At 56.2% G+C, this 24,943-nt stretch overlaps 8 protein-coding genes across 8 annotated transcripts; 6 read left to right on the top strand and 2 right to left on the bottom strand.

Moving 5' to 3' along the window:
• Window positions 1–388: 388 nt before the first annotated feature.
• On the top strand, window positions 389–4,434 carry B0T15DRAFT_234955 (CRM1 C terminal-domain-containing protein). The gene is made up of 10 exons (XM_062863002.1): window positions 389–720; window positions 789–818; window positions 880–952; window positions 1,005–1,076; window positions 1,131–1,852; window positions 1,910–2,672; window positions 2,728–3,428; window positions 3,490–3,637; window positions 3,696–4,116; window positions 4,187–4,434. The coding sequence occupies exons 1-10, from the start codon at window positions 655–657 to the stop codon at window positions 4,425–4,427; spliced, it is 3,237 nt and encodes a 1,078-aa protein (XP_062720059.1). The 5' UTR covers window positions 389–654; the 3' UTR covers window positions 4,428–4,434.
• Window positions 4,435–5,974: 1,540 nt separating this feature from the next.
• Window positions 5,975–9,654, top strand: B0T15DRAFT_399547 (uncharacterized protein; the record flags this gene model as incomplete). Its single annotated transcript, XM_062865016.1, has 3 exons — window positions 5,975–6,581; window positions 6,639–8,678; window positions 8,729–9,654. 3 exons carry the CDS (start codon window positions 5,975–5,977, stop codon window positions 9,652–9,654), a joined length of 3,573 nt encoding a protein of 1,190 aa, XP_062720058.1.
• A 2,380-nt stretch (window positions 9,655–12,034) lies between these two features.
• B0T15DRAFT_494748 (uncharacterized protein) lies at window positions 12,035–13,300 on the top strand (the record flags this gene model as incomplete). The annotated part of the gene is made up of 1 exon (XM_062867039.1): window positions 12,035–13,300. The coding sequence occupies one exon, from the start codon at window positions 12,035–12,037 to the stop codon at window positions 13,298–13,300; it is 1,266 nt and encodes a 421-aa protein (XP_062720057.1).
• A 1,101-nt stretch (window positions 13,301–14,401) lies between these two features.
• Window positions 14,402–16,358, top strand: B0T15DRAFT_398990 (chaperonin Cpn60/TCP-1 family; the record flags this gene model as incomplete). Its single annotated transcript, XM_062864983.1, has 6 exons — window positions 14,402–14,426; window positions 14,501–14,567; window positions 14,642–14,850; window positions 14,912–15,502; window positions 15,565–16,202; window positions 16,266–16,358. The coding sequence occupies 6 exons, from the start codon at window positions 14,402–14,404 to the stop codon at window positions 16,356–16,358; spliced, it is 1,623 nt and encodes a 540-aa protein (XP_062720056.1).
• Window positions 16,359–16,565: 207 nt separating this feature from the next.
• Window positions 16,566–17,261, bottom strand: B0T15DRAFT_494746 (uncharacterized protein; the record flags this gene model as incomplete). The annotated part of the gene is made up of 1 exon (XM_062867038.1): window positions 16,566–17,261. The coding sequence occupies one exon, from the start codon at window positions 17,259–17,261 to the stop codon at window positions 16,566–16,568; it is 696 nt and encodes a 231-aa protein (XP_062720055.1).
• Window positions 17,262–17,756: 495 nt separating this feature from the next.
• On the bottom strand, window positions 17,757–18,402 carry B0T15DRAFT_234782 (uncharacterized protein). The gene has a single exon (XM_062863000.1). The coding sequence runs from the start codon at window positions 18,321–18,323 to the stop codon at window positions 17,859–17,861; it is 465 nt and encodes a 154-aa protein (XP_062720054.1). The 5' UTR covers window positions 18,324–18,402; the 3' UTR covers window positions 17,757–17,858.
• A 41-nt stretch (window positions 18,403–18,443) lies between these two features.
• B0T15DRAFT_234815 (histidine phosphatase superfamily) lies at window positions 18,444–20,654 on the top strand. Its single transcript, XM_062863001.1, has 3 exons — window positions 18,444–18,618; window positions 18,697–19,152; window positions 19,230–20,654. The coding sequence occupies exons 1-3, from the start codon at window positions 18,564–18,566 to the stop codon at window positions 20,513–20,515; spliced, it is 1,797 nt and encodes a 598-aa protein (XP_062720053.1). The 5' UTR covers window positions 18,444–18,563; the 3' UTR covers window positions 20,516–20,654.
• Window positions 20,655–21,368: 714 nt separating this feature from the next.
• On the top strand, window positions 21,369–22,129 carry B0T15DRAFT_234738 (uncharacterized protein). The gene has a single exon (XM_062862999.1). The coding sequence runs from the start codon at window positions 21,502–21,504 to the stop codon at window positions 21,970–21,972; it is 471 nt and encodes a 156-aa protein (XP_062720052.1). The 5' UTR covers window positions 21,369–21,501; the 3' UTR covers window positions 21,973–22,129.
• The last annotated feature ends 2,814 nt before the right edge of the window (window positions 22,130–24,943 follow it).

Below are 24,943 nucleotides of genomic sequence, written 5' to 3'. Positions count from 1 at the left end.
TACGGGTCTAGGTAGGTATTCCCCGCCTGGCAACTTGCGGGTCATAGGCATGGAGGAAGCAATAGGTAAGGTAGGAGGAGCAGACACCCACCAGATCATCGGCGCAGGACCATGCATGAGCTGGGGCAGTCAATAGAGGGGAACGATGAGCCGTCAAGACGAACAAGATACAACACAACTCTGCGGAAGATGAATCCCAGGTACTAGGCGCTGCAGACCTTATTTGCTTACATACCTAGTATATTGCGGCGATTGGCTCCATTTCGTAGATTGCATGCGCAGTTCTGCTACCGGCGCCCGTGGAGCTGTGCTGGAGCTGTCTACGCGCGCCAGCGCAACGGCTGCGAAAGGCTGAAGGCGGGGTCGCAGCAATTCATTATCGAGAGGCTGGTGGGGTTCGGTCTTTGGAGCTTTCAACCCGATTCTCAATCTCTTTTCCATGCTTCCGTCATTCCACTTAGGTTCCGAACCTTCCTTACAGAACCTTGACCGCTTTCTCAAATCTGCACCTTGTTTTACACTTTCCAACACCGCGCAGTAGGAGCCACCGGGTCGTGTGTTCTGCTTCTCCCAGCGACGACAACTCTCTTCTTGCGCACCACTTCGCACTTATTCCCCTGGCTATCCAACGACAACGCAACAAGGCGTGCGACGATGCCCCCTTCCATCCAAGAGCTGGACGCAACCGTCCGGGCCTTCTACGAAGGCCGCGGCGAGCAGGTAAATGCCGACTGGGACAACTCCGCTGTGCGAATTCATGATGCTGACGACCGACCTCCACCACACAGCAAAAAGCTGCCCAAGCTGCTCTGAATCAGGCATGTTCTTCGATCGCCGCCCAGCCGCGCTGCCCCGCGCCTCGCTAACCCGATCGTGTAGTTCAAGGAGGACCCCGATGCCTGGATAATGGTCGATGAGATCCTCTCGCAGGCGTCGTACGAGCAAACAAAATGTTTGTCCCCACCGGATCCGGGCTGGGCGGTTCTTTGGCTCACAAACGCTAGTTCTGGGCTTGCAGGTACTCGACAACGTGATCATGACGAGGTGGAAAGTCCTGCCGCGGGAGCAGTGTCAAGGCAAGCTGCTTTCCTCAGGGGGTTCGACGACGGGCGTTGGCTGACAAATACTAGGAATTCGCAACTTCGTCGTGCAGTATATCCTGCAATGCTCCAGTTCTGAGGAGGCCTTGAGGACTCACCGCACCCTTCTCAACAAGCTGAACCTCGTACTGGTCTCGGTTCTGAAGCAGGAATGGCCTCACAACTGGCCTACGTTCATCAACGAGATCATCTCTGCCTGCCACTCGAGCTTATCCGTGTGCGAAAACAACATGATCATCCTGCGGCTTCTATCGGAAGAGGTCTTCGACTACTCCGCCGAGCAGATGACATCAACAAAGACCCGCAACCTGAAGACGACTATGTGCGCCGAGTTCTCCCAGATCTTCCAGCTTTGCCAGGAGATTCTCAACAGTGCGACCCAGCCGAGCCTTATTAAGGCCACGCTGGGGACGTTACTGCGTTTCTGCAACTGGATTCCCCTGGGCTATATATTCGAGACACCCTTGATCGAGACGCTTCGGACACGGTTCCTCGAGGTACCAGAGTTCCGGAATCTCACCTTGCAATGCCTCACAGAAATCGGCGGTCTGCAGACAGGAGGACCGGGTCAACTCAATACATACGACGAGCAGCTGGTCAAGATGTTCACTGAGGTCTTGGCATCCATCTCCAACATCATCCCCCTAGACATGGACCTCAAGACGACGTATCCGCAAAGCAACTCCCGCGATCAGGAATTTATCCAGAATCTGGCGCTTTTCTTATGCAACTTCTACAGCATGCACCTGCCGGCAAGTCTTTCCGTCCCCTTGCCATTGCTTGCAAGCACTGCTGACTCCGTTGCGTAGCTGATCGAGAACCTTCCGAACCGAGATTTCCTCACCCACGGCCACTTCTACCTTATCCGAATTTCCCAGATCGACGACCGCGAGATCTTCAAGATCTGCCTGGATTACTGGCTGAAGCTCGTCCAGGAGCTTTATGAAGAGATGCAGTCGCTGCCGATCTCCGACATGGGGTCCATGTCTCTAGGCATGATGGGTGGGGGAGGAGCACCGAACCCGGCCCTGCTCACCAACTACCCGCTCCGCAAACACAAATACAACGAGGTCCTGTCAAACCTGCGAGTTGTGATGATCGAGAAGATGGTGCGGCCGGAAGAAGTCTTGATTGTGGAGAATGACGAGGGCGAGATCGTCCGCGAGTTCGTCAAGGAGACCGACACGGTTCAGCTGTACAAGACGATCCGTGAATGCCTGGTCTACCTCACCCATCTGGATGTTGTCGATACCGAGCAAATCATGACTGAGAAGCTCGCACGCCAAGTAGACGGTTCCGAATGGTCGTGGCACAACTGCAACGTGCTCTGCTGGGCCATCGGCTCGATTTCCCTGGCCATGAACGAAGAGACAGAGAAGCGGTTCCTCGTGACAGTAATTAAGGACCTCCTGGGACTCACGGAGATGAAGCGTGGAAAGGACAACAAGGCCGTCGTTGCCAGTAATATCATGTACATTGTGGGGCAATACCCACGTTTCCTCAAGGCGCATTGGAAGTTCCTCAAGACCGTCGTCAACAAGCTATTCGAATTCATGCACGAGTCCCACGAAGGCAAGTCGGGCCCTTAGTTCCGGAGGCACTCGTGTGTTTAGCTAACCCACACTAGGCGTCCAGGACATGGCTTGCGATACCTTTATCAAGATCGCCAAGCAGTGCAGACGACACTTCGTAGCTCTCCAGCCTAGCGAGAATGAGCCGTTTATTGAGGAGATTATTCGCAATCTGGGTAAGATCACTTGCGACTTGACTCCCCAGCAGGTTCACACATTCTACGAGGCCTGCGGCTACATGGTCGCTGCGCAAGGGAACAGGAACCAGCAAGAGCGGCTGCTGGCCGAGTTGATGGCCATTCCCAACGCGGCCTGGGATGAGATCATCAAGCAGGCGACCATGAACCCTGCTATTCTCCAGGACGCCGATACGATCAAGATCATTGGAAACATTATGAAGACCAACGTGTCGGCTTGCTCGTCCATCGGGCCCTACTTCTTCCCTCAGATCGGCCGGCTGTACAATGACATGCTCCAGATGTATGCCGCCACGAGCCAGCTTATCTCAGAGGCTGTCGCCCGTGAGGGTGAAGTCGCGACCAAGATGCCCAAGGTTCGCGGTCTCCGGACCATCAAGAAGGAAATCCTAAAGCTCGTCGAGACCTTTGTCGATAAGGCGGAAGATCTGCAGGCCGTCAGGACCCAGATGGTACCTCAGCTTCTCGACTCGGTGCTGGTTGACTACAATCGCAATGTTCCCGGTGCCCGTGATGCCGAGGTGCTGAAAGCCATGACCGCCATGATCACCAAGCTATCGGTATGTTTGGTGTGAGGTGAATACCCCAGAGGAATTGCGTCAGACTAATCTGTGCAATCAGGTTCTTATGGAGGATCAAGTACCCGTGATCATGGAGAATGTCTTCGAGTGCACTCTGGACATGATCAACAAGGATTTCTCCGAGTTTCCGGAACACCGCGTGGAGTTCTTCAACCTCCTCCGGGCCATCAACCTTCACTGCTTCCCCGGTTTGTTTTCCCGCGTTATCCGTTGCTGGTGCGGACCGTACTAACCAACTTTCTGCAGCCCTCTTGAAACTCGACAACCGGCAATTCAAGTTCGTGATCGATTCTTGCTTGTGGGCTAGCAAGCACGACAACCGTGATGTCGAAACCGCTGGCCTGAACATGTGCCTGGAACTCATCAACAACATCGCGGAAAAGACGGACGTGCAAACCTCCAACGCCTTCTTCAACCAGTTCTTCATCACAATCCTGCAGGATGTCTTTTTTGTTTTGACGGATCAGGACCACAAGGCCGGCTTCAAGACGCAGTCCATGCTGCTCATGAAGCTGTTCTACTTCGTCCACCCGGCCGACGGCACGCAGCCAAAGATCCAGAGACCGATCTACCAGCCTGACCAGGCGCAGCCTGGCACCAGCAACCGCGAGTTCTTGGGCAATTTTGTTAGCACCCTGCTGCAGAATGCTTTTACCAACCTTACACCGTAAGCCTAATCCGATGCTCTTCGCTCCGCAAGGCGGGGGAAACAAGCTCAACTAACTCGGACGTTACAGGGTCCAAATCACCGCATTCGTCGAGGGCCTGTTCACACTCAACACCCAGTATGACAAGTTCCGCCTAGCACTGCGCGACTTCCTGATTTCCCTGCGTGAGTTTGCGGGTGACAACGCAGAGCTCTATCAGGTGGAGAAGGAGCAGCAGGAGCGCGAGACGCGCGCGGCCGAACTCGAGCGCCGCTCCAAGGTCGGCGGTCTGCTCAAGCCATCGGAGCTGGAGGAGAACGATGAGTTGTGACTCCGGGAGGAGCTTAGGACTGAGTTTGCGCCCTCGCATGAGGTGCTACGGGCGGCAGAGACGGGTGCCGGCGTTGGTGATGGTTGGGAATTCTACGGGCTGTGACTGTGACTGGAGCCGTATCCCGCTCCGTTACCGTTTCGGCTTCTCTTTCTCGGCTCGGCTCGTAGAAAAGGAGCACGGCAAGGTTCCGAAGCCAGGATTCGTTGAGCGGAACAGTGTGCTTTTTCCTTTCCTCTCTTTTTTCCTTTCGGTGTATATTTTCTGTGCACCAATGTAGTGATACCAATAGAAAAAGGGTCAGATTCTCTGTATGCGAGGAAGCAACTCCTACTTTGCTGTTACTCCTAGGGATGACGGCGATGCTAGTGGAGCAACAGATGTTGTCAAGCATTTGCGGTCCGTGGATTGAGGTTCAGGGGGTTTGGAGATTGAACTCTGATTGAGATCTGACCCTCTACAAAGCGCTCTCAAGAGTCTCCATCAGAAGTCTTGTGTTCGAACATGCCCTTCATTCTCGACACCAACTTGAAAGTCAAACTGAGCCGGACATAGTCAGACGGAGTGTACGAGTAGTGCGCTCAATGATGCAGTCTTGTGTAATTGGTGTACAATACACTATAAACCGTTGATTTACATACAACGGTACTAGTTTACATGTATTTTACAATACAGTGCCGTGTATACATGTATGGAAATACACAACTGTAGTACTGTACCGTACCTTGTGGGCAAGGGTCTGAATGCTCGCTTACTCGGCCCGCTGCATTGTCGAGGGCGCTGTCACTGAAGCAAAACCTCGTATTCTCGGCGCTGGCTGCTTCGTGGTGCCATGTTGAGCGTTCTGTCACTACACACACAATACATGGCCAGACACTGTGAAGAGTGTAAAGTGACTGTTCCATTCAGGCTTTTGTCTTCTCCCACTGTTTCGGCGCTGGTTTCGCCGCAGTCTCATGACTGGACAACATCCATTACCACACACAGTACTACACTAGTGCTGATAACCCCAATCCCGCCACGACTTCCATCCTGCAGCCACTTCACCTCAGCCCATCCAACGTTATCCACGCCCGACGGCTGACGGGACGTGGTCACTGAAGCCCGGACGTGAACGTCTGTCTACCTGGCTGAGCCGGATGGCGGACTTCGCTTCCGGTGCCTTTTGGTTGGCTTGCGTAGCCTTCAACGTCGCAGATGAGGCTCAGTACAGCATTGGGGCCTAACCGTGCTGCCGAGCTTGTGCTGTGGTTCGGAACTTGATCCGAGCATACATTCAAGATTCCATCAACACCGGACAGTCAAGCGCACGGTCTGGAAGACTGCTTGTTGAACTCTGTGCCACCTGAGGCACAGGCTGGCTGCTACGTAGCTAACTGGGATTCCATCCCGCCTTTCGAGCTTGGGCCAACCTCTGGGGTTCAGACCCGTGACCGCTCGGAAGCCTGGCGCATCGCATCCCCTTCAGGAAGGAACGAGCACGGCTTGGGACCGCAGATGAGGGCGCTGCTTCCTCAAACCGAAATAATCAGCTGGGAAAACTCGCCATGGCTCCGTGGCCCGAGAGCGGGGCCCGTCCGCGTCTAGCAGAAGCCGCTTCGTCGCAGAATCAACACTTGGACCCGCGGCATGTACCTACCGGGCCGAGCACCGGGCGATATAGAAGTGTGTCTCGAGTGTCTGAACTCGATGCTTGGGACAACATGCAGACCCATCAGATTCAGGTCGAGTCCAGTTCGTCCGACGAAGGTCTCCACCCCCGGGGCCACAGTAAACCCTCGCGGCCACCCCACCGGCGCTCCATGAGCCATCCTTTTCCGTCACTCTTCTCGCTCAGAAAGAAAAAGTCGGGCCCCGTGAGCGGCGCCGGCGACTCCGAGACTACTTCCGGCGATGAAGGCCCCAGCAAGCCGGGGAAAGCGCCGCCAATGCGCGGGCATCATCGGTCTGGTTCCTCGGTTGGGAGCCGGGACTGGAACACGGGACGCTGCATGACGTGCGGATCGCTGGTGCGCTGGCCCAAGGAGCTGCATGTATTCAAGTGCGCAATCTGCGTGACGATAAACGACTTGCAGCCACGCGACCGGGCTGCTTCCCGGCGGAAGGACGCTTCAGAAGAGCTGCTGGCGGCCGATGCGCAGTCGTGTTCCCACGGTATGCATGCCCTCCATACATAGGACGTGGACGCCTATACATCATGGCTGACCAGAGCTGCAGAGCAGCCTATCTCGCTCGACCATACCAAGTCTTTAATCGAGCAATGCCTGCGTGCATTCCTGACCTCCACCTTGGGAAGGCATGCCACAGAGCCTTTGGTCGTCAACGCCGAGGACCGCTCCGGTCCAAGCCCTCCTCATCCCTCGAGTGGCTTACCTTGGAGTCCAACTCAGCCGACCTCGAACACTCTGGACCCTCTGGCACTGCGACCCAGGATCACGCCCACTTCCGAGCCCCGGCAGCCCCCTGGCGGGCATTGGGTTACGAGTTACCACCGACCGCGAGCGCCCAGTTGGGCGGGCAGCACCACCACGGGAACCTATTTCGGTTCATCCACAGAACGGCTTCCCGGGCCAGCTGAGGCTCACCCACACGGACTGGGCATTCGGACGAACCAGCAGCTTCCGAGCTCGGAGGTGGAGGCGACGAAAACATTCAAGCCGCTGGAAGATTATGTGGACGCATGTTTCGCTTCTTTCCACCGTATAAATTCCTCATTCCTAACTCCTCGGAACCACCCTCATGCCAGGCACGGAGCGGACGACAGACCGCGCCGTCCTTCGGCACATGCCCACCCTCGGAGGGAGCCACAAAGCAACAGCTATCCCCTTCCCGAATTGGACCCCAAGCTTCTCTTGCTGGGCGATTTTGCGGAGAACGGCACCTGGTGGACGGGCCAGGAGGATGTATTGCCTGGTAGAACGACTTCTAACAGGAGTCAGCACGGCCAGTCGATCGTCAGTCCGAGGAGCCCGCACATCGACTGGGCCGAACTAGAGGACTGGTACACCACCGTTATCGAGGCAGGGCGACCTTGGTTGCATGTTTATCGGAGTTTAGTGGCCGATGAACCGGCCCTTGCCGTATCTCCTGCTGCGATGCAGGAGATTGAATCGCAAATCCTGATCGGACAGGAACACGTCCACGGGGCACTATTAAAGGCATGCGAGAGCATTCTGAAACGTCCCGGGCGACGAATCACCGAACCCCAGGAACTCCGGTTCCTGCTCATCATTGCAGCAAACCCTCTTTTACACGCGCCATACCAGCCGTACGCTGGCGAGTACCCTCACCCAAAGAGCGCTCTATCAACGCCCAGCGGTCTGTCTCCCCGTGGTTCAGGCCCTACGTCAGGACGGCATTCTGTGATCATCAAACGTATCGCGGGACTAATGTCGAACGCGCCAGTCGAGTGCCATAACTATCTTGCCGGGTGGTATGCTAGGTTCCCCGAATCCCTGTTTGTGCAGACGAAGGACTTGTTTTCGGGGTTTCTCGCCTACCGCCTGATCCGACAGAATGAGAAGAAGATAGAGGCGCAGATTGACTACCTCACAGGCGGCCTGATACCTAGGATGGGGGCGGGCCAGTCCTCTGCATCACTCCACGCGGCGTTGGGGCACACAACGCGGTCCGGCAAGACGAAGAAGGAAGAGAAGAAGAAGATAGTCTACCGGGAGGATTGGCAAATCAGGGCTGCTGCCCGGGTGCTCGGGTTTTTGTTCACAGCGAACAACATGAGCCATGCTCGCCACGGTCTCGGCGACCGTTGTGCGAACAGCCTTAGCAACAGGCAGCGACAGCTCGTCCGCGCACCGGGCCAGGTCCTTGCCACGAGCGACTTCTACATGACGCTGCTTGACGATTCGGACCTCGTGGCGGACTTTGAGGCATGGGAGCAGAAGCAAGACAGGCTGTCTTTCTGCCAGTATCCGTTCCTCTTGAGCATCGGAGCCAAGATCCGCATTCTGGAACATGAGGCGAGGAGACAAATGGAGGATAAGGCCCGGGATGCCTTCTTTGACAGCATCTTGACCAACAGGATGGTGCAGAAGTTTTTGGTTTTGAATATCCGCCGCGATTGTCTCGTTGATGATAGCTTGAAGGCCGTCAGCGAGGTAATTGGGGGCGGAGGGGAGGAAATAAAAAAAGGGCTCAAGATCGTCTTCAAGGGCGAAGAGGGAATCGATGCGGGGGGGCTGCGCAAGGAGTGGTTTTTGCTGCTTGTCAGGGAACTGTTCAACCCAGATCACGGTATGCTTCTTCCAAGACGTCCTTCAGGCCCGGTAACTGACTGCCATAAGGCATGTTTCTCTACGACGACGAGTCCCAGTACTGCTACTTCAACCCCAACTCCCTCGAACCCTCCGAGCAGTTCTTCCTTGTCGGCGTCGTGCTCGGCCTCGCCATCTACAACTCCACAATTCTCGATGTCGCGCTCCCGCCCTTTGCCTTTCGCAAGTTGCTTCTGGCTGCTCCTCCCACTTCCATCCCAACCTCCCAGCCTCGCCAGTCTATGATTTACACTCTCGACGACCTCGCTGAGTATCGTCCCCACCTGGCACACGGCCTCCGCCAACTGCTCGAGTTCGAAGGCGACGTCGAGTCAACCTTCGCGCTCGACTTCGTAATCGACACAGAGCGCTATGGCGTCATCGAGAAGGTCCCTCTCTGCCCCAACGGCGAGCGCCGAGCCGTCACCAACGCCAACCGGAAGGAATTCGTCGACTCATACGTGCGCTACCTCCTCGACACGGCTGTCACGCGCCAGTTCGAGCCGTTCAAACGCGGTTTCTTCACCGTGTGCAACAGCAACGCGCTCTCCCTCTTCCGGCCGGAAGAGATCGAGCTCCTGGTGCGCGGCGCCGGGTCCGACCAGCCGCTGGACGTCGCCTCGCTCAAAGCGGTCGCGCAGTACGACAACTGGGGCGCGCCAAACCCGGCTGAGGACGAGCCGACCGTCAAGTGGTTCTGGGAGACGTTTGAGGCAGCACAGCCCGCCGACCAGAGGAGGCTGCTCGCCTTCATCACGGGGAGCGATCGCATTCCGGCGATGGGCGCCGCGTCACTGGGGATCAGAGTCAGTTGTCTAGGAGAGGACTGTGGGCGGTTCCCGACGGCGCGAACGTGCTTCAACTCGCTCGGTCTGTGGAGATGTAGTGGGAGGGAGAGGTTTGAGGAGGTGCTCTGGAGGGCGGTCAGGGAGAGTGAGGGGTTTGGACTAAAGTAAGACTACCGAGACTGTACTAGTGTAGCTTGTCTGTCATATTGTGAGAGGCATTGGAATGTGTGGGGAGCTACTAGTAGTAGTATATATGGTGAGGACGCGTCGGCGGTCAGGGAAATGCACATCTTCCTATGCCTACCAGTCGTCCTTCATGGACCAGGTCAAACTGTCTTGTCTACCGGCTGAGCTTCGTCGTTCTGGACGGGGTCCCCGATACATTGCGGGATTATGTATGTACTATGTTGAGTCCCTTGAAAGTAGCGTAGTTGGATGTGGCTTCTGAGAACGGCAAAACAAAGCATTGCGCTGATACGGTTGTGCAGCAACCTTATCAACTGCTGCTTGGATAACGGCTGTTCAGCTGTCGCCTCGCTGTCACACTGCTAGGCCAAGCAACTTCATGATACTATGGAGATGATGACTGGTTTAAGTTGGAGCTCGTTTCGTTACTTCACCATACTGGTGGGTGCGGATCAGCCGTAGCTGGCTGTTAAGATTTCATCGCTCAGTTTTCGTCCAGTTACGGAGTACGCCAAAGTCTATTTTTACAACCAACCCAGCTTCTTTGTCCAACCTTCACCCACCTACTAACATCCGATGTGAGGCAACGTTAAGCTTACTTTAGTGGCTGCAGGCCGCCCGTTTATTAACAAGCCACTAGATTGACTTGCTGGACAAAGGTCGGTCGATTGGTTTTGCGCTGCAGCATCTGCTTGCTTGCAGCGAGGAGCGGGCACAGCCAGTGCAAGCTGTGGTCACGTTGTGCACGCCTCCACTGCGCAGATCTCCCTTGTCAAACACGAGATCTGGAGGTTTGTCTGAAGAGTGGAAACCAAAAGAGGGACGGGTGGAGTGATTATGATGAAGAGGTCTCCGACGTTTTGGTTGCACTGTCCAAAGAGCCCTATTCTTGTTGTTGCCCCGCGAATCACTGAAGTCGGATGTCACGTCTCCGACTCGGTGCAAGAAAGCGTGTTAGAGTATGAGCAGCTTGCTGTATGAACATAGCACGATTTGTATGACGCTGTAATTGCTTACCTTTTTTGACTGTACGTAAATGTAGGGTAAGCTATGCTACGTTACTCAACATCATTGCACCGTTCACCTGATCATGGAGGGATATTGTACTGCGAAGCTCTGCCTGTTCCCACTTTTGTAAAGTTCTCGGAGTGCATGCAGCTCTATCCATACTGGTAGCGGCTATAGATCCAAGCGTAAAGGCAGGTACGAAGCATCTTGAGTCATGCAAACTGCCAACAGCCGGCCTTGGATTTGAAGCCTCATCCCCCACTGGGTGAGACGGGGCAGGCGGTTGATGTATATGTAGGTATGACAGATTGCCGTCAACGTTAGTAAGAGGCCTTGAAGCTGCAGGGTCATGCCGGACATCCAAACCTGGAAACTCAGGCGAAGGCTTCCTGCAGCCCCACAACAGCCCAAATTGCTCGGGTCAGGAACAGAACTCTGGCTAATCGGCGTCGACGTCGTCTGAACCGCGATGTATTTCCAACCTAGACGATGTCTCCTCTAGTGTAGGCTGGGCGACAGCCGAATGAACATGACCGAATTGGATCCCCGTGCACGCCCGCAGATTAGTAGGTACCCAGCGCGTCGTCTGACAATTGCAGTGTGGCCATCGCCGCAGGTCCGCGCACTGCTTCGCCGAATCTGGCGTTCGACCCCGGCACAGCCCACGATCCCCTGCACGCCGAGACCCCCGCCTCGCTTACCATCGACCGAACCCGAGGAATGAGAAAGCAACAAGCCCAGCGCTCAATTTCCTCCAATTTCACTGCACTCGCTCGTCCGCGCGGCCTTTCCATCACTCTTTCGCTCCGCAGCATCTTTCTTCTCCAGCGGCCGCAGGCATTGCACGAGACAGACAACATTGACGAATATGTCGTGTCTCGACTGATCTCTGCTAGCGCTTCTCTTGTTTCCATTGCAACGTGTTTTGTTTTTCACTTCCGGCATCTAGTACGACTGCCTGTCATTCGCGCGACGCCAGAGGCCGCATGCCAGACGCCAAGTGAGCCAGTCGGTCGAACTGTTGCGCGCGCAGCCAATTAATTCTATTTCGTCTCGCGATTCTGCATCTTGGACACCCCCTTTCTGGACCATATCCAAACCCGACACGTCCCTTGAGACGTGCTGTCGGCTCTCGCGCGGCCGCATACTCTCGTTTGAATCTGAAGGTTCGTGGCTGACACGGCTGATCTCTGTCTCTGTCTGAAGCATGTCACAACTCCACCCCTTTTTCCTATTCGAGGGGGGTTGATCTACGATTGGAGGCTGGTGCGGAGATGCGTTGGGTCTTGTTCCCTCATACGCTTTGGTTACTTTCACGACGCATTGCAACCCATTCAGTTAAACCTGCGTCGTCATGCCGTTCCGTTCTGCGCACGTCGAGACTGACATGGCAGATCCATACAGGGACTTTCCGCGCCTGAAGCGCCAGACCTTCACCATGTCCAACAACACAAGCTCAATAGACGGCGCGGCAGACACGTCGACGACTGCTGCCCCTTCACCCCCCCAGACTACTACTACCGAGGTCACATCCTCGAGCCCGTCGTCAACGCCCCCTGCACCTCCACCCTCTACTACGTCGACGACAAGCTCGTCGTCATCGACGGCCCCGCCGCCAGCACCGCCCACGACGTCAACGAGTAGCTCATCACCCCCACCAGTAGCTCCACCACCATCGTCAACTACCCCTCCACCTAGTAGTTCGCAAGGAGAATCATCAGTCAGCAGCTTACCGCCGGATGATGTGACATCAACGCCACCATCCACCACCTTCATAATCATTACCGAGACAAGCACCCACCCGGGGGGTACGGGCAGCATCACTTCGTCATCGGCAACATCGACGTCAACTTCGGGCTCTGCCATCAGTCCCAGTGATGGCTCAGACGGAGGAGGGCTAAGCAACGGAGGGAAAATTGCTGTCGCGGTTGTGGTCCCCATTGCAGCGGTCGCTCTCCTCCTTCTGGCTGGCATTTTCTTTTGGCGCAAGAGGAAGCAGCGGAAGGATGCTGAGGAGCAGAGACGGAAGGAAGTGGAGGACTATGGTTACAACCCGAATGCCGACCCCACGATACCAGCAGTTGCCGGAACAGCCTATGAAATGAGGGAGGACGGCTCGTCCGGTTACAGAGGCTGGGGCTCTACGCCCATTGTTGGCTCCACGGGAAGAAAGGCATCGACGACTATGTCGGGCGGTGCCGGTGCTTACTCGGACGCGACTTCGCCCACGCGAGCTACTGCAGACACACGGTCTGGGGAGCCGCTGATGGGCGATGTGCCCCCTTCGCCCGAGGGCGAGATTTTGGGGGCGATGGGTCCGTCGGCCGCCAACAACCGCGCTGACGTGCGTCGCGGCCCCTCAAACGCCTCGTCGTCATATAGCGCTGCTGGGCGATCGGATGGTTCTGGTGACCCTCCCATCGGTGTTGCCTACGGAGGCGGCGATCAGTACTATGACCAATACGGCGGCGGAAATCCATATACGGACAATGGATATCCACCCCACCCCGGGCCGAGCGCCTCACCAGTTATCCGGGACGTGACAGCCAGGAGGAACACACGCATCGAAAACCCGGCGCATTATCCACAACAGACTGCTGGCATTTCGCAGAATTTCTGATATCCCGCGTCGCAGCAGTCATCTCAGGTCAGGCACCCACCAATACGCTTTCGCAGAGGGTGCCATTTCGATCAGGCGCGACGCTTTCTGTCCACATATAAGGGCTCCCGTTCAGAAAAAGAGCCGTTCATTCATTTTCTTTTTCATTCTTACCGGCGTTCAAAGAGGCCATGCAGCAACCTTTAGTAAGACCTAATCTTCTGGTTCACTGAACCTGCGACTCGCCAACGCGCAACCTTTTCTCCGCCTTCCGGTTTTGATATTCGTTGTATATCTCTGTTTGCTGCACATACGGGAGTTCAGTATAGCGCCAGTGGGCCCAACCTTTACCTTTTGAGTACAATTTAGGGGCTTGCTGGCGCGGGGAGGATGCTGTTTGGTTGAGTCTGGGCTTCGAAAAGTCGATCTCGGCAGCGTCAGCTTTGATGTGAGCTGTAGAGGGGTATGCCACCGAAAAGGGCACGTGGGCAGTGATTTGGCGAAGAACTTATGACTGTGTATAAAAACCAGATTTTGAATGAGACGCTAGGGTTCAAGACTTGAGCTCAGATTTTATTCATGATGTTGTGTATTTTGGTAGATCTTCGGCTGAGCCTAGACTGGACCGCTCCTGGGGGCCTGTTCGACATGTGTCATCCACTCAGCCTACCTATAACTATCTCCAACAACCTGTGAAATCGCAACGCCAAAACAAAGTTGAAATGTCAGTCATCCTTACCTACCTCATTGTATTAGGTAAATCAAAACCGGACGGCCTCTGCGCCCAGGGGAATTGCAACATCAACAGAAGCTGGGTTATTAGGTAGGAACGGAAGTCCCCTAGGTGATTGCGGAAGCGGTGTTGATCCGGCAACCCCACATCAGCGGGACCCGGCGGGAAAGCTACGGTGGGTCCGATTCTGAACTTTTCGGGGCATCCCACCTTGCGCCCTGAGCTGCCTGGCCGACGACCTTAGACAGCACCCACGCAACCTAGGCCGTAGATTTCTAGCCCTTCCGACCCTCGATACCGCAGCTTTTACCTCAAAGCTTGGCCGGACATCATCCCCAGCGAAGATACAACGCTACTTCTGGAAAAAGCAAGACCCAACGACAGGCACAATGCAGGCCCCTGTCTTGGTGATGAGTGCGTCGAATCTATACTACTTCCCCGCTCGTTTGTTACTCGAATGTCGCTTGCTGACACCAGCTCTTTTGCAGACACCCAGAGCGGTGAGAGGCAGACTGGGCGGAAAGCCCAGCTGTCTAACATCGCCGCCGCCAAAACGTACGCTCGTTTCCCCGCCTCTTGTCGATACGCCGTTTGGGCCCCGCGGCTGATAATTCACACCATAACCACAGTGTCGCAGACATTATCCGGTCATGCCTCGGCCCCAAGGCCATGCTCAAGATGCTACTCGACCCTATGGGCGGTATCGTGCTCACCAACGACGGCCACGCCATCCTCCGCGAGATCGAGGTGTCACACCCCGCAGCCAAGAGCATGATCGAGCTGAGCCGGACGCAGGACGAGGAGGTGGGCGATGGAACCACGACTGTTATTATTCTGGGTGAGTGGCTACGAGGGAAGGGACCGGCGGTTCTGCTGTTTGCTGACGGAACGCGCGATAGCCGGCGAGATCCTGGCGCAGGCGCTTCCCCAGCTGGAGCGCAATATCCATCCGGTGGTCATCATCTCGGCATTCAAGCGGGCGCTCAAGGACGCACTCCAGATCATTGACGACATCTCCCTCCCTATTGACGTCAACGATGACAAGGCCATGTACCAGCTCATCTCGTCCTCGATTGGCACAAAGTTCGTCTCGCGGTGGTCGGAGCTCATGTGCAGCTTGGCCCTCAACGCGGTGCGCACCGTGACCTGGGAAGTGGGTAACGGCAAGCGCGAGGTCGACATCAAACGGTACGCGCGAGTCGAAAAGGTGCCGGGCGGCGAGATCGAGGACAGCCGGGTGCTGGACGGTGTCATGCTTAACAAGGACATCACCCACCCCAAGATGCGCCGCCGGATCGAGAACCCGCGCATTGTGTTGCTCGACTGCCCGCTCGAATACAAGAAGGGCGAATCGCAAACGAATATCGAGATCACCAAAGAGGAGGACTGGAACCGCATTCTTCAGATCGAGGAGGAGCAGGTGAAGGCGATGTGCGAGCACATCCTTTCGGTCAACCCAGATTTGGTTATCACAGAAAAGGGTGTCTCAGGTAGCTTTGTCCCCCCTAGCTAGTCCGTGGCGTTTCAGACCTACACTGACACTAGCTCCTAGACCTCGCGCAACACTACCTAATGAAGGCCAACGTGACAGCACTCCGGCGCGTGCGCAAGACGGACAACAACCGGATAGCCCGGGCCACGGGCGCCACCATTGTCAATAGGGTAGAGGACCTGCAAGAATCGGACGTGGGCACGCAGTGCGGGCTGTTCGAGATCGAGAAGATTGGCGACGAGTACTTCACCTTCCTCACAAAGTGCAAGTCGCCCAAGGCGTGCACGATACTGCTCCGCGGCCCGTCCAAGGACGTGCTGAACGAGATCGAGCGCAACCTGCAGGACGCCATGGGGGTCGCGCGCAACGTCATGTTCCACCCCCGCTTGTCCCCCGGCGGCGGCGCCACCGAAATGGCCGTGTCGGTGCGGCTGTCGCAGATGGCCAAGAGCATCGAAGGCGTGCAGCAGTGGCCGTACAAGGCGGTCGCCGAGGCGCTCGAGGTCATCCCGAGGACGCTGATCCAGAACGCGGGCAAGAGCCCCGTCCGGGTGCTGACGGATCTCCGGGCGAAGCACGCCGAGGGCAAGAGCTCATGGGGTGTGAACGGTGATACCGGTGCGCTGGTGGACATGAAGGAGTACGGGGTGTGGGAACCCGAGGCGATCAAGGTGCAGAGCATGAAGACGGCTATTGAGGTGGGTCAATCTTTGATATAACCGAGATGTGATGCTCTGATATGATGCTGATGCTTTTGACAGGCCGCCTGCCTCTTGTTGAGGGTAGATGACATCTGCAGCGCCAGAAAGGCGCAACCGGGTGTTGGCACCGGTGCTGGAGGGATGGATGAGTAAACCGCCGTAAGGCCGACTGGCGTAGTATAACGGTACTTGAGGTGACCGGTGCTAGCCATGGGGAATGACCCCGTTAGACTAAATAATGGCAGGGCCTTACCGTGGCAGACAAAAAGACCGCCACCCGGCCGGCACGAGCTGCGCTCTTCCTCTTCGCTGCCTTCCCGTGTGATTGACTTGCCCTGCCATGGATTGCGTCCTATCCCATCAATCATCATCATGAATAAGCAAACCCACCCCTTCTGCTGCAGCAACGGCTGCATCCTGTACCGCACGCACAAGGGTACTCGTCTCTTGCCATGGCTGACCCTCGCCCTGACCCTCCTCTTTTCCGTCCTCCACTTTCTCTGCACCCTTCGCATCCAGCTTCCCCCCTTCGTTGCGTCTCTCTTGCTTTCCATGCTCCCCACTCCCACTACCACACCCGTCCGCACCTGCACCCTTCTTATCCCCCTCCTTAACAGCCTTCCCCTTCGCGTCCTTCGCCCTCTTCTTCTTCTTCTCCCTCCTCTCCCGGTTCTTACGGGTTTTCTCCTCGTCCTCCCGCTCCCGCTCCCGCTTCCGCCGCTCAAACTCTTCCCTTTCCCGCTCCCGCGCCACCTCCTCGTCCATCTGCCGCAGCCGCTCGTACTCGCGCCGTCGCGCCGCCTTGTACACGTGGAACTCGCCCGACCCGGCGCCCGCGCTGGAGCCCTGTACGTTGGTCACGATCTCGGGCGGCGGCGGGATCGGCTTGCGTCCCGTGGTGGAGCCTGGCGGTGGTGGAAGGCGGATCTCTTGCTCCGGGTGCGCAAACAGGGATTGGAGCTGCGAGGCTTGCGCTGAGGTTGGGGAGAGGGCGCGGCGCGTCTTTTTGACCGGGCGGGTTGTTACCGGGTCTATTTTTGTTGTTTCGGAAGCCATTTTTTGTGCTACTGTTGTTGATCGGATTAGGTAGAAGGTTGGGTTGTGAGCGTGGTTGATGGCTGTTTGGCAGAGAGGTTCGAAATCGCGATGCGAAGGTTGGCGTTGTTGAACAGTAGTAGTACCGAGCTGAGCGACATGTCGCTTCGGCAAGTGGGGCCGAGATCCTCAGCCATTGGTGTGGCTTGATGAAGGAGCAACCAAGACGTACCTGAGGCGCTGGGAGCCTGGGATAACCGCAACGAGCTTCCAGGTTCTTATGAATCTTATCTTCTTTTCTTTCTTTCTCTCTTTCCTGTTTTTCTTCTTCTTAGCTCATTCTCTTTTATTCTTCTCTTTTTCCCTTTCTTTTCGCTTTGATAGGACTTTGCTTGACTTCCATGTTATCGCTTAAACCAGATTTGGTGTACGGCTTCGTTTTTGAAAAGATGGTCACAGGCCAACTCAGTGGGACTCTGCAAAGTTGCGTTAAGCAAGATCGAGCACGAGCTCGACCTTCTGTGAACCGCAAGCTCACACAAACTGAGGCGCAACAGGATCCGGCGGTTCTAGCCGCCAGCGGCGGTTGAGGCCCATTCAACCGCCGCCAATCCGAAATCAGGGCGCTTGTCTCTGAGCACCTTGGGAGCCCAGCCAGTGCCGTTGGGACTCGGGAAGCCATTTGATTCGGCGGCCAACAGGCACCCGACCGGGGTCCCTGCGAAGGCCAGGCAAGCACTGGCGGGGTGGCACCAGAATGGCACCAAAAACGCCCACTGAAATGCAATTCATCTGAGAGATCATCCCATCGCTTGCCCAGAACAACATCCAGGCAATCGCCAGGTTCCCCTGTCCTACACTAACGCTCACGAACACAAGCATCAAGCTGCGGATTTCCAGTGTTGCCATTGGGCGCTGGGAGCTCAGCCCGGCCTGTGGGTGGGTCTGGTATGTACTTTGAATGCCCAACTTTTGTCTCAGCCTCACAGCGGAGTTATTGGTGATATGGAATTGCAGGGACAGGCCAATTGACCCGGGGAGCTGGATCAAGTCGATGGCTGTTACAAGACGAGCTGGCTTCATATATCTGGCGCTTTCCCCTCTGTAACTTAATTGCCTTTTGCCCTTCAATCTAACAAGCTCATTTGCTTGCTCTGTGAGGTGTCTGAGACTGTGCCTCCTGCCCCGCTATCGGCTGTTTGCTTGAAACTCGAGGGACCGCGTCCCGTGTTGATCACTCTTTACCAACACCATACGACTACGAGATTCACATCCCCCAAAGCAGGTTTCGAACTTCTTATTTGACGACCGCGGTGATTCGCCATGGGAAGGCCAAGGCTTATTATCCTGGTCCGGCACGCCCAGTCAGAGGGTAACAGTACGTCAGATGTCTTAGAGCGGCAGCTGAGCTACGGTGAAGCTTTAGCTAACGAAGCTATTGCCTTGCTTTTACCAGAAAACCGGGACATCCACCAGACGATCCCCGACCACCGTGTCAAGTTGACTCCGAAAGGATGGCAGCAGGCATACGAGGCGGGCCGGCGGCTGCGGGCGATGCTGCGCGCCGACGACACACTGCAATTCTTCACCAGTCCGTACCGCCGCACGCGCGAGACGACCGAGGGTATTCTTACCACGCTGACGAGCGACGAGCCTGAGCCCAGCCCATTCAAGCGCGACAAGATCAAGGTATACGAGGAGCCGCGGCTTCGCGAACAGGATTTTGGGAATTTTCAACCATGCAGTGCCGAGATGGAGCGTATGTGGCAGGAGCGCGCCGACTACGGTCACTTCTTCTACCGCATCCCTAATGGCGAGAGCGCTGCCGATGCGTATGACCGGATCAGCGGGTTTAACGAGAGTCTGTGGCGGCAGTTTGGGGAGGACGACTTCGCGAGTGTCTGCGTGCTGGGTACGTATTCTACTCCGTACCTGTTCTGGAAAAGAGAGTGGATGAAAAATAGGGCGCACTAACTTATACCGTCTCAGTCACGCACGGCCTTATGTCCCGTGTGTTCCTCATGAAGTGGTACCATTTCAGCGTTGAATACTTCGAAGACCTGCGCAATGTAAACCACTGCGAGTTCCTCATCATGCGTCGTAACGACGAGAACGGCAAGTACATACTCGAGAACAAGCTGCGGACATGGTCGGAGCTCAAGCGGGAGCGAGCACAGCAGCTAGCCACGGAGAACGGCGAGGATGGGAAGGAGAACGGAAACAGTAAGGACGTCTCTACGCTCACGCGTGCCAGTACGGTCGAGGTTCGACGTCGTTGGGGAGGCTGTCCCAACGGCTGCAACCACGACAAGAGCTTCAAGATCCGCCAGACGCTGGCTGACCTGGTCAAGAGCGACAACATCATCTCTAACCACGCCGTCGGCCTGGCTGAGAGCGAGACCGGGAGCGGGAGCTGCAGCGCTTCAGGCGGCAGCAATATCACTGCCGTGGCCAACGGGAGTAGCGGGGTCGCTGCTGGAGCAACCCACGGCATCACCAACCCGTCTTTCAACGGCACAGGCAACAGCCAGACCCTGGTCAGCCGGAGACCGGCGGCCAGACGGTTCCAGTCCCAGACAAGCGACGGGACCGACGCCTCCCCCGAGCTCACCCTAATAAAAGGCCCGCAAATCGACGTGACCAAGGCTCGCGATGAAGTGGTGTCCAGCCCAGATGGCACGCCCTCCTTCATCTCAGTGGACGACCGCCTCCGCTCACGCATCAAGAGCCCCAATCTGCCGCCGCGCCCGCTCGGACCGGCGCAGCTGCACGTCGGCCGTGACTTCGGCGGCAGCTACAGCGGGCACAACAGCGCGGCGAGCGACGACGACCACGACCACGACCATGTCTCCTCCTCCGAAGACAACAGCCACCGTCGCCAGGGCGCCGATGCGCCGGTCACACCCTCCTCGACCACCGCCAGCGAAAGCGGGGGTGCCGGCGCAAATGAGAAATTGAGTACCACGAAGCAGCCTCCACACCGGCTGCTGCACCATCATCACCAGATGCTCCCGCACCGCCATCGCGAGCAGCGCGAGCAGTCCCGCATGGGCCGTGGCACCCGAGCCAATCGGCTGGGCGACCACCACAGCAGTGACGGGGAGCACGAGGCCGACGGCGAGCACGAGCCGGATGCGGATGCGGATGCGGATGCGGACGAGCGCGAGCTGGGCGAGGAGAGCGGGTCGGAGCTGACGAGGGAAGAGGAGGTGGTGGACGACGAGTTGCGCGCTGCTGAGGCGGAGGATCGGAGTATTCAGGGAAGCGTTTACTAAGGCGGCCTTTTCGTGTGTGGTTGGCCTGCGAATGTGTCATGAGGTATGAGTGATTATGCATGGTGCCTTGTTTTTCTGTCTTTCTCGGTCTCGGAGTTGAATGAAGCAGGCCGGGCGATCTATGGAAGCTTTTTGCTTTTCTGCATTATGGAAGCGGTAAAGAGAAAGGAAAAAGGAAGGTGGTGCGCACTGCTGGGCTTGATGGAAGGCCGCCGGCTGAGCATCATCCAATTTTGCAACATGCGGCGAATCGCTTCATCTTCCCAACAGGGATTCGGATGACGAGGAGGAGGATATACCATACCCCAAATTGTCTTGTTTTGATTAGCTTCTTATGCCTGGAGAGGGAGTCCGTAACGGAAGTTTGTCGATTGGGAATCTGTCGTCCACATAGAGGCCGCTATCTCACTCAAACAACATCCGTGGAATATCTGGAATCTGTCACCTTCCATGCTCCCAGACCGACTCCTTCATCCGTCTCGGAGTCGGCGTCTGTGTATACCTCACGAAAGGGCAACCAAGTGTAGCCGTGAGAGCAGCACTTAACAGTACCTCAGCTTCCGCCATGCGCAATCTGACCAAGCCGGAGGACCAAGAGTTAGGCCTGTCGTATTCCGCCAACAAGCGAAACCACTCTCTCTACAATACATAACAGGAACGAACCAAATGCGCGGTTGACCGCATGTGTTCTGTTCCACCAAGATGCCCCTTTAGCCCCGTGTCCCCTACTCGCAACTCGCAACGCACAAGATGCGGCCCGCCGCAGAGAATCATACGCACGATCCGGCGGGTACCCGGGTTTGACGTTACACTTTTTTACGGTACATATCCCGCTGGTCAGCCGGCCGATCCGGGCAGTGGACAACCAGACCGGGGGTGAAGGAGCCAGCGCTTTTCTGGGTCATGATGTTGTTGGGAGAGTCGGGGGATAACGCTCGAGAAAGCCGTTCCCTACAGGGCGCAGGTGAGGATATCAGAGCCTTTGTATGTCTGGGCCGGCTGGGGTTCTAGCTTCTATATGGAAAGGCGCGTACGACAGTATGATTTATATACCTCGACGCCGGCTGTTTATACCAACGCCATATTTGAGTCCTACAAGTGCCGTCACACAGGCGGGAGGAAGAACAAACGGCAGGATTGGATTACCACACCAGCAGCAATGTCTGAGTTCACCATCGCCATCCGCCGCATCCCACAGCCTGGTCCGCTACCACGGCTACCGCGTGCCCGGCGACAAACTCTGGGACAGCCTCCAAGCCGGAAGGATGGTCGATAAGGACCCTTTCCTGGCCGCCCTGACCTCGGCTGTGGACCACCTCCGGAACGTCGTCGGGCTTGTCCACAACGACATCCATCCCGGCAACATCATGGTCAACCCTAGCGGCGAGCCCACCTTGATTGACTTGGGCGCGGCCTACCCGGAGGGGGAAGGGATGACAGAAGGCATACCCTACTAAAACACAAGACTAACGAGAGCTAAATAGCTTTGGTTGCTGGGGCGCGGACCCCCTGGAAACATGGACCCCGAGACGCACTTCGACGGCCCGCTGACGGCGTCCTCGACGTCGAGGAAGTCCCGGGATCTCGCCTCCTTGAAACCTGCCGAACAGAACGAGGTCGCTGACGATGGCAAGAAAGACGACTACTACTAAGGCGCCAAGAAGACTGCTGCCGAATGGAAGATACAGGCGGCCGCTGGCGGAGCGCCAAAGCTTAGCCTGGGGTGGCTGCTGCGAGGCCTCTGCGACCAGCCAGAGAAAGTAGCAGAAGGAATGGAGGGTGTGAGGAAGTGGTATGTGGGAGGGTCGGGTGTGTGTGTGTATATGGTGTGGCCGTGTGGGTGGCCCCTTGTGGCGGATGATATGCACCCATTAGTACTGTGTAAGGGCTTCGTACGTAAAGAACTGGTATGTCTATCACTCGGTATATCGCTGTCAAGTAAAGGGGGGAGCAGGACGTAAGGTGGTGAAGATGGTTGGTCATGCGGCAACAGGAAAGGAACCTTGCGTGTGTGTGTGCGTGTGTGTGTGTGTGTGTGTGTGTGTGTGTGTGTGTGTGTGTGTGTGTGTGTATGAATGTGTCTCGTCTGGGAGTATCCCTTCTGATTGCCGATGATCAGCTGCGAAGGTGCCAGGAGAGTCTCTCCAGAGAGTGTTGATCTGAAGGCAGCTGTGGATGCACCTCACCAAGAACTGCCCGTCATGAGCCATCTGTTTCAGCCAGCCAGCAGCAGACCAGCTGGTGCATGACGCTACTGCGTCGTACTGGAGCCCTGTTTGGGCAATCCGCCCCGGCGGCCGAGGCTGAAAGTTGGCTGCCAGAACGAGGAAGCCGGCAGTGTTGGTTGTGTGCCATTCAGACACCACCACATGATGCCTTCGTGCTCCGTCTCCCACCCACACGGCACCCGCTTCCACATGCGGGTGTCTCCGCCAACTTGTCGAGCGAAGAAGCAGGCGGAACAGAGTGTGGGCGGCAGCATGGAAGCGGTTAGACGCAGCGCGAAGGACGGGATGTTTCTGGCAGCCATGAGCATTCGCTGCATTAGCTGCCGACGGCTGCCCGCTGCATTTCCTCAGTGATGTTGACGGGTGGGTAGCCACTGGCTCATCCATCTATAAGAATAAGAGCTGCAATACCTAAAGATGGGGACATTTCTAGTGGTTGCGACTGAAGGGCCCGCGCTTACGAGCCAGAGAAGACACTTGCCTCGTTCATCGCAGACTGTTCTTCTCCTTGAGGGCCACTCATCTCACCATCAGGTAGTTGTCTCATGGCTGCAGAGATCCCGGTCGTTGTCTGGGTCCGCTGCCTCGGAATGGGCGCTTGCGTGCCTTCTGTCAAAGGGAGCTAGGCATGCTAGGTAACTGGCTAGCGTCAACTCTTCCTTGAGAGAGACGTGCATGATCTGGAGACGAATAGCACTAGTGAGGGCATGGTGCCACAATGCCTGTGTCATGTGGGAGACTCGGGACATCTCTTGCCGTTTTAACAGCATTCGACAGTCGATAACTTGACGCTTGGGCGCGGGGTTGCATCGTGGGCGATAAGAGCGTTTGTTCCTCGCATCCAAGAACGCTGGATGAGACCCCAGCAATTCTTTCAACCTGTCATGATTGGGTTGTCACTCGTTAGGGCCAGATTCTGGTCTTCCCGGCTCAGAGAGTAGTGGGTGCTGTGCATCGTACGGAGTACTGACGCCTGCGTACAGCCGCAGCAGAGGATTTAGTAGCTGAGGTGTGATCTGGATAAGACGAGACAGCAAGCGAGAGCTGTCTAGGTATCCGGCTGGAAAATCGTCCCTCAGAACAAGCCATGGTAATAGAAGCGAAGGCGTATACGAGAATTCCCCTCGTGCCTAGTCGAGCTAGTACATATCCCCTATTAACAATCCGAAGCAGCTTGGGTGTCGAAAATGGTCTTTGTGGTCTCACAATTTGCAGATAGCACAACTTGACAGGGACATGGCGGGATTGCTTTGGTAAGGTAGTAGTTATCTCAGATCTTTCAAGTTTCTCGGAATTTGTTAGGGAGGGGAACTCTTTGTTACCCCATCAACTCCATCCCCGAAACCGAAAAGTGTCAGAGATGCCATTTGTCTTTGGAGGTTCTCAGAAACAGGCAGATGAGTGCCGATGGTGCGGACGTTACCCCGCGTCTGGCATGGTTCGACTCATCCAATGCTTGATGCTTTCACGTTGTTGTGAAGGGTCCTGCAGAAACCTTGATAAAAACCGGGGATTCTGGTCAGGGAAGCCTTCTATTTAGATGACCACTTTCATTAGTACTGGATGCATTCTGTTGCGACATATTCCCAAAAAGTGGCATGGAGTCAATCAAACAACCTGGAAAACACGGACGCATCTTGGCTTCACAGCATCCCGAGCCCGGCTTCTCACCCAGCGACCGCGACATTGCGAAAACGGACTGCTAGCATTACCTGCTCTCTGTCTCGTAACTGCACTTGCCTACCATAGCCTTTCAGTCATTGCGTCCCGTCTCTCCTCGTTCTTCTCGCGCACTTTTCAGTCAACTTTTCGGTTGGAAAGCCCTGTGCCTGGAAGCTCGAAAAACACACCATTCCCTTTCCTGTTGAGCCTGCATGTCGAAAAATGCGGAGCAGAGTCCACGAGGCCCTGCAGGCACTTGGCGAGCTAGCCCTTTTCTTCTTAGTGGACTCCACAGCGAGCAACAAAAGAAAGGGGATGCAACTCCACACAAATTGCGGAGGACAAGGGGCGATCGGCATCGTCGAACTTGGCATCGAAGAAGCAAGGAAAAGCAAGAGCAGGGGCTTCGGCTCTCGTTGTCGCCCCTGTTGCCTATTGACATGACAGTTAAAGCCTCGTCACAGTCTGAAGGTGCTTCTTTATGCTCAGCGCCTTGTTGCCGGTCAAATCCGAGCTCCCGAGAGTATCGGAATGTACT

Source organism: Chaetomium strumarium, assembly GCF_033439665.1.
Source record: "Chaetomium strumarium strain CBS 333.67 chromosome Unknown B0T15scaffold_5, whole genome shotgun sequence".
Lineage (NCBI taxonomy): Eukaryota > Fungi > Ascomycota > Sordariomycetes > Sordariales > Chaetomiaceae > Chaetomium > Chaetomium strumarium.
The sequence above is the reverse complement of the archived record's forward strand: the minus strand, read 5'-3'. Positions and strand labels throughout refer to the sequence as shown.